The 13,294-nt window shown below is 44.9% G+C and overlaps 1 protein-coding gene across 1 annotated transcript in view; it reads right to left on the bottom strand.

Moving 5' to 3' along the window:
• Positions 1 to 13,294, bottom strand: part of TMC7 (transmembrane channel like 7) — a 71,622-nt gene that overhangs the window by 20,414 nt on the left and 37,914 nt on the right. Inside the window, exons 4-8 of the mRNA XM_017534270.2 lie at positions 12,729 to 12,769; positions 12,503 to 12,648; positions 5,946 to 6,093; positions 4,144 to 4,317; positions 2,129 to 2,286 (exon numbers count right to left, since the gene is read on the bottom strand). Coding sequence (XP_017389759.2) covers positions 2,129 to 2,286; positions 4,144 to 4,317; positions 5,946 to 6,093; positions 12,503 to 12,648; positions 12,729 to 12,769 — 667 coding nt within the window. The remainder of the gene's footprint in view (positions 1 to 2,128; positions 2,287 to 4,143; positions 4,318 to 5,945; positions 6,094 to 12,502; positions 12,649 to 12,728; positions 12,770 to 13,294) is intronic.

Below are 13,294 nucleotides of genomic sequence, written 5' to 3'. Positions count from 1 at the left end.
AAAAAAAAAAAAAAAAAAAAAAGAAAAGAAAAGAATAGGGGGAAAAGCAAACCCACACCCTCTGCTCGCTCTTCATTTCTAACACCACCTTCTGTGCCTCTGCTGGGATGCAACAGGAAGGACAGGGTGCCACTGAAGAGGTTTCCTTAACTAAAAACGGAAACAGAATCTAACAAAAACTCTGAATCTACAGTCATTTACAGCAACTATGGGCACAGAAAAACAAATTAAACACACCAGGAAGAAACAACGGACAAAATCCAGAATAGGAGCTGTTCTACAGGAGAATAACCCAGTTTCTTCCAGAAATGAAAGGCCTAACAAAAGGGGTGGGGAAATTCTGAAAAGAATAAAAGGGATTCAGGAGACATAACAACCAAACACAGCTTGTGGCCTTGTTTGGACTCTGCTTTGAACAAATCAGCTGTGAAAAACCATAAACCATCTGCAACCCCAGTGGGGAGACCGACTCAATTTTATTGTTGTGATCATGGTAAGGCCACCATCACTTAGAGATGTAATGAAGTTGGCTGGGCACAGTGGCTCATGCCTGTAATCCTAACACTTTGGGAGGCTAAGATGGGTGGATCATCTGAGGTCAGGAGTTCGAGACCAGCCTGGCCAACGTGGAAAAACCTCGTCTCTACTAAAAATACATTTTAAGAAATTACCTGGGCGTGGTGGCATGCACCTGTAGTCCCAGCTACTCGGGAGGTGAGGCAGGAGAATCACTAGAACCCAGGAGGTAGAGGTTGCCGTGAGCCACGATCGCACCACTGCACTCCAGACCGGGTGACAGAGTAAGACTTCGTCTCAAAAAGAAAAGGTATAATGAAGTGTTTACAGATTAAATGGCATGTTGCCTGAGGTTTGCTTAAAATAATTTAGCAAAGAAGTGAGGAATGGATGAAACAAGATTAGTAAAATGTTGGGAACGATTGAAATGTAAGTGAAGGGCATGTGGGGATCATTAGACTATTCATTTTATTTGAAAACTTTGAGACTGGGCATGGTGGCTCTTGCCTGTGATCCCAGTACTTGGGAGGTGGAAGTGGGAAGGTCACTTAAGCCCAGGAGTTCAAGACCAGCCTGGGCAACATAACAAACCCTGTCTCTACAAAAAAAAAAAAAAAAGAAAAAAGAAAGAAAGAAAGAAAGAAAAATTTTGAATTATGATTGTACCACTGCACTCCAGCCTGAGGACAGAGTGAGATCCCATCTCAAAATAAAATAAAAAGAAAGAAAATTTCCAAAATAAGAATTTTTAAAAATAAGATGCAAATGCAATCTAAGGCATTTGAGAAACAGAAAGAAAATTCTCAAGTCCCGCACAGTCCCACCTGATCCTCTCCACTCATTTGTGTTAACTCCGTGGACTCTGCCTTATACCTGTCATTTCTTTTTCTTCTTTCTTTCCTTCTTTCTTTCTTTTTCTTTCTTTCTTTCCCCTCCCTGCCTTCTTCCTTCCTTCTTTTCCTTCCTTCCTTCCTTCTTTGCTTCTTTCCTTCTTTCTTATTTCTGACAGTCTTGTTCTGTCACCAGGCAACCTCCACCTCCCAGTTTGAAGCGATTCTCCTGTCTCAGCCTCCTGAGTAGCTGGGACTACAGGCACATACCACCATGTCCAGCTAATAGGTTTCACCATGTTGGCAAAGATGGTCTCGATCTCTTGGCCTCATGATCTGCCTGCCTCAGCCTCCCAAAATGCTGGGATTACAAGTGTGAGCCACCGCACCCAGCCTATACCTGTCATTTCTGACAGCTTCAGAGCAACACCTTCTCTTAAGGTCCCAGCCTATGCCCTGTGCTATTATGTGGACCAAAAATACAATACCAATGAGTAGGCTGGGTGCGGTAGCTCACGCCTATAATCCCAGCACTTTGGGAGGCTGAGGCGAGTGGATCATGAGGTCAAAAGATCGAGACAATACCAAGGAATAGACTCTTAAAAAGATTTCACCATATCTACAAATTCTGATTTGTTCACAGGGGCTGTTTGAAGGTTGAGGAGGACTCTTGGCTCAGCAGAAAAATGCACCACAATTGATTAGCAATGTCTGCCATGGGCAAGAGAGTGGGCAAGTGGTGACTGGCTTGACATGCCTGCCATCCTCATGTTAGGCATTACCTAAGAATTGTCAGCCGGATCTCAAAGCCTGGGGAATAATCCTCATAGTGGATGATCTTGGCAAAGATAATTGGGGTGATAAAATTGGCCAGCGTGATCACGATAGACGGTAGATACAATATCAAGAGGTTCTCTCCAAAAACCATCTTGTCAATTTCCTAGGAGGATAACAAAACTCATTAGTCAGGAGTACATAAGGAAGTTGCAACACAAAGAGAACAACAAAAAACTCAACTATGCGTGTTTGGCAAACAAAACATATTTGTCATCCAACATGGCTGGTAAACATAAGTCACCGCCTTCCTTTTTTTTCAATTTTTTTTTTTTTTTGAGATAGAGTCTTGCTCTGTCGCCCAGGCTAAAGTGCAGGGGCATGATCTCGGCTCACTGCAACCTCCGTCTCCCAGATTCATGTGATTCTCCTGCCTCAGCCTCCCGAGTAGCTGGGACTACAGGCACCTGCTATCACACCTGGCTAATTTTTGTATTTTTAGTAGAGATGGGGTTTCACCATGTTGGTCAGGTTAGTCTCAAACTCCTGACCTCAGGTGATCCACCCACCTTGACCTCCCAAAGCGCCAAGATTACAGGCATGAGCCACCGCGCCCAGTTGCCATCTCCTTCTTCAGGTGTTCACAAAGAGGTATCTAGTACTGTGCTGGAAGAAAACCAGGCTCTATTGGATTTATTAAGGGGATGTATAAGAAGACTCATGTATTCTGCATAAATGGGTAATTTAAAGTATATTCAAGGACGTAGAATTGATTGATTTGAAATTAAAGTAGCCATTCGCTGCTTTCACAGTAACAGACTATTTAGCCAATATATAGCTATCCACAATAAAAAGTAAATTTCCTAGCCTCCCTTCTAGCCAGGTACTACCATGTGAGTAAATTCTGGCCAAGGGGATATGAGTGGAAGTTTTTAGCATAACCTCCAGGTCATGCCCTTTAAAGGAAGAAATGTGTTCTCCTTAGCTCCATCTCCTTCTCCTTGGCTGGCCATGGTGGTGAGCTATCTTGCAATATACAGAAAACCATACCCAGCTAGGCTTGGTGGCTCATGCCTGTAATCCCAGCACTTTGGGAGGCTGAGGCTGGTGGATCACTTGAAGCCAGGAGTTCTAGACCAGCCTGGCCAACCAGGCCAGTAGAAACCCTGTCTCTACTAAAAATACAAAAATAAGCCAGGTGTGGGGGCAGGCACCTGTAATCCCAGCTACTTGGGAGGCTGAGGCAGGAAAATTAAACTTGAACCAAGGAGACGGAGGTTGCAGTGAGCAGAGATCGCACCACTGCACTTCATCCTGGGTGACAGGGCAACATTCTGTCTAAAAAAAAAAAGAAAGAAAGAAAAGAAAACTATACCCTAAGGAGCCACAAGATGAATGGAACCTGGGCCCCTGTTGATTGATTTCATGAAGCAGAGCCACTAGACAAACTTGGATTTTTAAAACCACTGCTATTTTAGGTAAACCAAGGCCTTAGTTCATAAGGGATAAAACCCTACTTCAGCCTAGATTTGAATACTGCAAATTCCAGGAGCAGTAAGCATCTCGAACACTATATTGTAGACACCTTTAAAAATTTCTTTTAAGGCCAGGCACAGTAGGATGCCAAGGTGGGTGAATCTCTTGAGGTCAGGAGGTTGAGGCCAGCCTGGCCAATATGGTGAAACCCTGTCTCTACTAAATATACAAAAATTAGCTGGGCGTGGTGGTGCAAGCCTGTAATGCCAGCTACTAGGGAGGCTGAGTCACGAGAATCTCTTAAACCTGGGATGTGGAGGTTGCAGTGAGCTGAGGTTCACACTTCAGACTGAGTGACCGAGTAAGACTGTCTCAACCAAAAAAAAAAAAAAATTGCTTTAAGAGTGGAAACTGATCACCTCTGATTTTCAGTTCTTGATTATATCAGACAAACTTGTATCTCCATATGTAAAATAGAAATGATGATGATATCTACTGTTTTCAATGCACTTAGCATAACGTCCAGCCAGAATACAAGTTAACTTACCTTTTTCATGTGCTCTTGCGAGAAGACAGTTGCTACATATATTGCATAAAAGCATGCCCCTAAAACAGCCAGAACAATACAGTTCAAAAACAGTCTCAAAGAGTAAATGCGTATTGTTTCTTCTGAGGTCCTTTCTGCTATTTTCTGCCGTATTCTTTCTTCCTCCAGATCTGCCTGAAGATAAAAGAAAATTCATTTGTGAGCAGTGGGATGAAGGGATGCTCAGGTATAGAAACTGATTCATCATTCTCTCCCCGTCCATCTTTAAAAGTTCGGCCAGGCATGGTAGCTCACTCTTGTAAGCCCAGCACTGCAGGAGGCCAAGGTAGGAGGATCATGTGAGCCCAGGAGTTCAAACACTGGCAACATAGTGACAGTCTCAACAAAAAAAACAGAAAAATTAGCTGGGCATGGTGATGAGTGCCTGTAGTCCCTGCTACTTGGGAGGCTGAGGAGGAAAGATTACTTGAGCCTGGGATTTTGAGTCAGCAGTGATCTACGATCACGTCACTCTACTCCTGCCTGGGCAACAGAGTGAAATGCTATCTCAGAAAAACAAACAAACGAAAAAGACTTCCTTTAAATATTCATCTCCCCTAAGATACCATCCTAGAGTTCAACTACTTTTTATGTCTACTAAAGGCATAAGTAAAGGTAGAATCTCCTTTTTATTTTATTTTATTTTTGACAGAATCTCACTCTGTTGCTCTGGCTGCAGTGCAGTGGTGAGCTCTCGGGTTCAAGCAGAGAGCCTCAGCATCCCGCAGCTGGGATTACAGGCATGCCACCATGCCCAGTTAATTTTTGTATTTTTAGTAGAGATGAGGTTTCGCCATGTTGGCCACTGGTCTTGAACTCCTGACCTCAGGTGATCCACCAGCCTCAGCCCCCCAAAGTGCTGGGATTACAGGCATGAGCCACTGTGCCCAACCAAACCTCCTATTTAAGACTGCAATTTGCCGGGCATGGTGGCTCACGCCTGTAATCCCAGCACTTTGGAGGCCAAGGCAGGCGGATCACCTGAGGTCAGGAGTTCAAAACCAGCCTGACCAACATNAAAAAAAAAAAAAAAAAAAAAAAAAAAAAAGGCTGCAATTGGACTTTGGAATGAATGTGGAAACAGAACTATAAACTATTCATATTACTTAAATATAGTATGTGTCATTTCTTCAAACAGCATATAGATGAGGTGGTGTTATTTTTTCTTTTACCCAATCTAGTAGTCTCTGCTTTTATTAGGAGAATTTAATCTGTTCATATTTAGTGTAAGAAAGAATAGATTTGATTTTATTCCTTCCACTTTATTATGCTTCCATTTGTCCCCTCCTCCTTTTCTTTGATGGGTTTATTAACATGCTATTCTTTACTTCTTTCTTGCATTCATTTGGAAACTCTCTTGTGCTTTTTCATATACTCTCCATCCCACCCTATTGTCAGAATGTTCCCTCCTTAGTCCCATTTCTCCTGATATAAGCAAATGTTTATGACAGGTCCTCATCAGGTGGAAAAATAACAATGTAAAGTAGCAGGGTGTGGGGAAAGACATCATCTCCTTGCAGCCACTGCCTCCTCACCCCACTTCCCTATCCTAGTTCACCAGTGCTCCTGTTCAAGTCTAGGGTAATCAACCCCAGTAATGTGTTCGCTGTGAAAAGTTCTTGAAAACTATACAGAAGTAACTTGATAAGCACCAGGGACCACCTGGCCCCCATCCTAGATCCTCTGCAAGCTGAAAACTCAAGCTCCCAAGGCAGGACCTTGCCGGTGAGGACCCTACTATGGGAAAACCCAGGAGCACTCACTCGGAGCTCGTACCACAAGCTGCTGTGCTTCAGATCCGCCATGCTGCGGTTAGTGATGCAGAAGTCCCAGCCAGCAAAGATCTTGTTGCAGTAACTCTGAAAGTGCTCCTCACTCCGAATCAGGTTGATTTTGAATCCTTCCACCGACCTGACCGCAAAACACAATCATCCTTCTTTTAGGAACAACAGCAAAAAAGAGGCCCCTGAAGTGACTTTGTCTGAAACTTAAAAAGTTAGACATAGCTGCATTTTTAGCCCACTGTCACATGGTCAAGTTTGGGGCCATTCTACATATATGTGGCAGCTAACAGGGTATCTCATTGTTGAAAGTCCTTTCCTTTTACCCATCTAATGGCTTCAATCACAGCTAGAATAAAATCCAAACCCTTTTGCCCAACTGTTTTTTTTTTTTGAGATGGAGTCTCACCCTGTCGCCCAGGCTGGACTGCAGTGGTGCGATCTTGGCTCACTGCAACCTCCGCCTCCTGGGTTCAAATGATTCTCCTGCCTCAACCTCCCAAGTAGCTGGGATTATAGGCTCTTGCCACCATAACCAGTTAATTTTTGTATTTTTAGTAGAGACAGGGTTTCACCATGTTGGCCAGGCTGGTCTTGAACTCCTGACCTCAGGTGATCTGCCCACCTTGGCGTCCCAAAGTACTGGCATTACAGGCATAAGCCACTGTGCCCAGCCAGCCTCAACCTTTATTTTAGATTCAGGAGTACATGTGCAGGTTTGTGACCTTGGTAATATTACATGATGCTGAGGTTTTGGGTACAAATGATCCCATCATCCAGGTACTGAGCACAGTACCCAATAGTCCTTCAATCCTTGCCTCCCTCCCTCCCTCTGCACTCTAGGAGTCCTCAGTTTCTTTTGTTGCCATCTTTATGTCCATAAGTACCCAACGTTTAGCTCCCACTAATAAGTGAGAACATGCTGTTCTGTTCTTGCATTAATTTGCTTTGGATAATGGCCTCTAGCTGCATCCATGTTGCTGCAAAGGACATGATTTCATTTCTTTTTTTATGGCTGTGTAGTATTCCATGGTGTATGTGCACCACATTTTCTTTATCCAATCCTCTGTTGATGAGCACCTACGTTGATTCCATGTCTTTGCTACTGTGAATAGCACTGTGATGAACATACGAATGCATGTGTCTTTTTGGTAGAATGATTCATTTTCTTTTAAAATCCAAACTCCTTAATACAGCCTAGAGATCCTATATGATCCAGTTCTGCCGTCTCTCCTCCCATGTAACTATACCGGCTTTCTCTTCTTTCCATAAATACACAAATTCCTGTTCCTGCCTCTGGGCCTCTGCACTTGGGAATTTCCACTACCATCTCCGGGGATGCTGCTTCTCTGTCTCTCCCTATGACTGGTCCTTCCATCCTTTGGGTTTTGGCTCAAATAACCCCTTTATGATCCCTCACCTTCCCTTCTAAGGCTGTCACCCCCACTTCAAGTCAGTCCCTTTTATTTAATTCACAGCAATGACACAACCTGCAATTATCTTATTCATCTGTTTACTGCTTGTAGCTCCTTACTGTAACTAAATTTTAAATTCCTCGAGAGAAGTTACCCTGGGTATCTTGCCACCTTTATGTCCATAATGCATGGACTATATCTATGGTTAATACGCAACTGATGGATAAATCAATGACTATATGACTTAAATAGTATATTAACTATTTAGGGCTGGGCGCAGTGGCTCACACCCATAATCCCAGGACTTTGGGAGGCTGAGGCAGACAGATCACCTGAGGTCAGGGGTTCAAGACCAGCCTAGCCAACATGATAAAACCTCATCTCTACAAAAATACAAAAGTTAGCTGGGCATGATAGCAGGTGCCTGTAATCCCAGCTACCTGGGAGGCTGAGGTTGGAGAATCGCTTGAACTTGGGAGGCAGAGGTTGTAATGAGCCAAAATCATGCCACTGCCCTCCAGCCTGGGTGACAAGAGTGAAACTCTGTCTCAAAATAAAAAACAAAACCAAAAAACACTATTTAGTGAGCACCTGTTTAGGGCAGATACAATTCTGTTGCACATTTTTTATTCATTCAAATGCTTTCATGGAAAAAATATACCCTGGCACTTGATAGTATAAAATACCAGATGCTATCCGCAGTCCTCTGTAGATAAAACAGGTTATTTTTAGGACTTGCTAGTGAGGCACGAAGACAATAGAAGTGGAAGGAATTGATCAGGCGTGGTGGCTTATGCCTCTAATCACAGAACTTTGGGAGGCCGAAGCGGGTGGATCACGAGGTCAAGAGATGGAGACCATCCTGGCCAACATGGTGAAACCCCATCTCTACTAAAAATACAAATAAAATTAGCTGGGCATGGTGGTGGGTACCTGGAGTCCCAGCTACTTGGGAGACTGAGGCAGGAGAATCGCTTGAACCTGGTAGGCAGAGGTTGCAGTGAGCCGAAATCACGCCACTGCACTCCAGCCTGGCGATATATCGAGACCCCCATCTCGAAAAAAAAAGAAAAGTAGAAAAGTAGTGGGTTCCCACATGGTTTCTTACCTCAGATTTTCAATTCATAGGTCTCATGTGGGGTCCAGAAATAGGCCATGTTACTAGACCAGACCTACATTTTATTTTATTTTATGCGTGTGTGTGTGTGTGTGTGTGTGTGTGTGTGTGTGTGTGTGTATATATTTTTTTTTTTTAGATGAAGTCTCACTGTGTCACCCAGGCTAGAGTGTGGCAGCGTCACTGTGGCTCACTGCATCCTCCACCTCCCCAGGCTCAGGTGATCCTCCCACCTCAGCCTCCCACACAGCTCAAACCTACAAGCACACGCTACCACACCTAGCTAATTATTTGTATTTTTTGTAGAAATAGGGTTTTGCCATGTTGCCCAAGGCTGGTCTTGAACTCCTGGGCTCAAGCAATCTGCCCACCTTGGCCTTCCAAAGTGCTAGGATCATAGGTATGAGCCATTGTACTCGACCCAGACCTACATTTAACAGGTGAGAAAACTAGATCAGAGGAAGAAAAATTATTTCACTATAACCAGAGAGTTAGGTAGCAGAATTGTTGCTACTTTGATGATAATGATGATGATGATAATTTTAATGTAATAAATGTCTATAAAGTGCTGGGCACCATGCTAAGGTCTTCATTCACCTGCCTAGCTTATGTTAATCCTCCCAACAACATTTCCAGGTATGCACATTTCACAGACGGAGAAAATGAGGCTCAAAGAGGCGAACTGACATTCTAACCATGGTCTCTGGCCTACAAAGTCCATACTCTTTGTCACTCTGTGGCACTTCCACTGCCTGGGCCACAGCCAGCCCTTCTTCTGTTATATCACACCCAGCCCTCCCTCCACCACCTTCCCCAGAAAGCATCAAGGCCTTGAACTTGAGCAAGATTCACAGGTGGATTCACTGTGCAACTAACAAACCTTATTCGTTCAGCCAGGTGTGGTGGCTCATTTCTGTAATCCCAACACTTTGAGAGGCTGAGGTGGGTGAATCATGAGGTCAGGAGTTCCAGCTCAGCCTGGCCAACATGGTGAAATCCCATCTCTACTAAAAACACAAAAATTAGCCAGGTGTGGTGGCGTGTACCTGTAATCCCAGCCACTTGGGAGGCTGAGGCAGGAGAATTGCTTGAATCCAGAAGGCAGAGGTTGCAATAAGCTGAGATTGCATCACTGCACTCCAGCCTGGGTGACAGAGTAAGACTCCGTCTCTAACAACAACAGCACCACAAATAAGCTTATTCATTCGTCAGGGCCCCTTCCAAGGCTCTGGAAGACTCTAGCAATGTGTTCCTATGGTTTTATTTGTTTGTTTTTGTCACTTACAAAATAAACATATTACTAATACTCTTTGTCTTAAAGATGGCGCCTCCAAATTGTCTAACCTGTAGGTCCATAAAACTTGGATCTGCCTGGCATGATCATAGAACCCCAACCAACCAATATTTCTTTACCAAGCATCTCTCTGCCTCTCAAAAGGAGGCTGGGGCTTCTTTTCATTTGTACATGGTCCATTTGGGTGGGGGATGGATGCTCACCAGTTCACATTCATCTCATAGATTCTGAGGATACAAGTGCCCGTTGGGCACTTGGGGTTTTCTTTGCAGTGGTGAATCCTGGTCCTTACGGAAGGCCAAATCAATCCGCAGCACCCTGGTCTCTTCTGCACCTGTGATAAGGAGCTTTTCAGCTCCATGGCTTACAACACTGTGCATACTCTCACAGGGACAATCAAGTGGGCAAGAAAGGGGCCCACCCATGAAAGTGTCTGCCAAGGAACCCCCTGAGGCAGAGATGAAAAGCTGTCCATCAAAAATTTGTGGTTCACCATCTGTAGTACAGTGTCACTGCTGGGTAATGGCTACCCAGCCAGGAACAATGTTTCCCAGCCTCCCTTGCAGTTAGCTATGGTCATGTGACTGAGCTGTAGCCAATGGGATATGAGTGATGTGCACCAGGTTCAGGTCTGGCCTATAAATACCCTCGGAATGGTTCTCCTCCATGCCTTTTCCTTTCCCATCCCTCAGCAGGACCTTCAAAGCCACATGCTAAAGATGGCTGAATTTTGGTCAACTTGAGTCCTAGAATACTATAAGAAGGATTCTACTACACAAACCTGTGCCTCTACCCAGAACTGTCATGTAAAAGAGAAATACAAGGGTTTGTTTGTTTGTTTGTTTGTTTGTTTTGAGACAGTCTTGCTCTGTCGCCCAGGCTATAGAGTGCAGTGGTGCAATTTTGGCTCACTGCAACCTCGGCTCACTGCAACCTCTGCCTCCCGGGTTCAAGTGATTCTCTTGTCTCAGCCTCCCAAGTAGCTGGGAGTACAGGTTTGCGCCACCACACCCAGGTAATAAAAAGAAATAAAATTTATATTGTATTTGGGTCATTGTACCTTTTGAAACAATGTTTGTTAAGGGAATTAATACTTTTTTTTTTTTAATGGAGTCTCACTCTATCACCAGGCTGGAGTACAGTGGCACGATCCCAGTTCACTGCAACCTCCACTACCCAGGTTCAAGCAATTCTCCTGCCTCAGCCTCCCCAAGTAGTTGGGACTACATGTGTGCGCCACCATGGTCAGCTAATTTTTATATTTTTAGTAGAGACGGGCTTTCACCATGTTGGCCAGGATGGTCTCGATATCTTGACCAAGTGAGCTGCCCACTTCGGCTTCCCACAGTGCTGGGATTAGAGGCATGAACCACCACACCTGGCCAATATTCCTCTCGTTTCTTGGGAATTGCTCTCTCTCCCTAAACCACTTGTCTCCCATAGAAAAAGCCATGTTGCCATTTGACCCTCACCCCCGGCCACAGCTGAAGGAGCATAGTGCTGAGCACTTGAACCACCAGAGGCTCATTACAGACCCACTGCTCCCCACAGCCATGGTCGGTGGAAGGGTCAGGGCTGGGAGCCTGAATGAAATGGACACAAGTCTCTTCCTAGGATTTTCGTACCTGTGACGCAGGAGGTCAAGGCTGATGCAAACTATAAGATGCCCTATTCTGAGGTGGAGGTTGAGTCAAGATGGTGTCACTGCACTCCAGCCTGGGCAACAAAAGTGAAACTCCATCTCAAAAAAGAAAAAAAAAAAAGATGCCCTATTTCCCACCACTTAAGAAAGCTACCACCACATTGAAGAACTGAAGACAAAGGACTCTTGCTTTTGATGTTGTTCCTAAGCCATGGCTCCATCTTTGGCCTTCTGGGAATTTGAGTTTCCTCCCTTCCTTGGATCTGTGAGCCACTCAATAACCCTCAGAGTTAGGTTTCTGCTATTTACAACCCAATAGAGACCTAGTTAACATACACAGCGAAGCAAAGTTACAGTGTGTGTGCAGTGGAGTGTTATTGCCAGATGTGTTCAGTAATGATTCAGTAAAGAACCCCAGGCCAGGCTGGGCGTGGCGGCTCACGCCTGTAATATCAGCACTTTGAGAGGCCAAGGTGGGCAGATCACCTGAGGTCAGGAGTTCAAGACCAGCCTGGCCAACATGGTGAAACCCTGTTTTTATTTTTTAAAAAAAAGAAAAAGAGAAAAAGAACCCCAGGCAAGGCGCGGTAGCTGGCACCTGTAATCCCAGCACTTTGGCCAGAGTGGGTGGATCACCTGAGGTCAAGAGCTGGAGACCAGCCTGGCCAACATGGTGAAACCCCATCTCTATCAAAAATACAAAAATGAGCCAGGCGTGGTGGCATGTGCCTTTAGTCCTAGCTGCCCAGGAGGCTGAGGCACAAGAATCACTTGAACCTGGGAGGCGGAGGTTGCAGTGAGCCAAGATCCCGCCATTACACTGCAGTCTGGGTGACAGAGAAAGACTGTGTCTTTAAAAAAAAAAAAAAAAAAGAACCTCAGGCTGCTACTCCATCCCAAATCCTGACTTTAATTTCTCCCACGGCTCTCCAGCTACCAACGTACTCACAAATCTTTCCCCGCAAAACCATCCCCTGGACTCCTTTAGGCAATGGCCCCCAGAGTTCCCATATCTCCAATAGCCTCCAGCCATCAAGGGTAATTCAGAGAGAATGAAAGGACAGACTTTACCTTTTCACTATCCAAAGAAGGCTCAGGGCCAGGTAGGCGATTGTACTTAACAAATATGCCAGGGGCAGATCATAAGTGAAGTTCTGAAATTTCATCCCATCGATGGAGTAATGTCCATAAAAGAGGCTAGTCTCCTCCAGGAAACCCTGAAACAAAGCCAAGTGCATAGGTCAGACTGGTCAGCTTATTGCAGGGAGCCAGAAGAGTAGGCCCTGCCTCAAGAAACAGAAATTCCAGTGTCCCCTTTCCTCTCTATATCCCCAGAGACTGGAACAGCCCCAGGGGCACAGGGAGTACTCAGTGTTTGGGAAATAAAGCACTGATAAAACCTTGGCATTGAAAATGCACAGGTGGCCAGGCATGGTGGCTCATGCCTGTAATCCCAGCACCTTGGAAGGCCAAGGTGGGAGGTCTACTTGAGCCCAGGAGTTTGAGACAAGCCTGAGCAACATAGGGAGGCCCCGACTGCTACAAAAAAAAATTTTTTTTAATTAGCTAAGCATAGAGGTGCATGGCTGTGCTCCCAGCTGCTCAGGAGGCTGGAGTAAGCCCTGATTGTGCTACTGTACTCTAGATTGGGTGACAGGGCAAGACCCTGTCTCTAAAAGAAAAAGAAAAGCACATATAACAACCCAAAACTAAAATTAAGAATAAAATTCCATGTGCCATAGCATCGAAAAGAATAAAACATGGTCGGACGTGGTGGCGCATGCCTGTAATCCCAGCACTTTGGGAGGCCGAGGTGGGAGGATCACGAAGTCAAGAGATCGAGATCATCCTGGCCAACATGGT

Source organism: Cebus imitator, unplaced genomic scaffold (assembly GCF_001604975.1).
Source record: "Cebus imitator isolate Cc_AM_T3 unplaced genomic scaffold, Cebus_imitator-1.0 Scaffold85, whole genome shotgun sequence".
Lineage (NCBI taxonomy): Eukaryota > Metazoa > Chordata > Mammalia > Primates > Cebidae > Cebus > Cebus imitator.
This window is presented reverse-complemented; position numbering and strand designations above follow the sequence as displayed.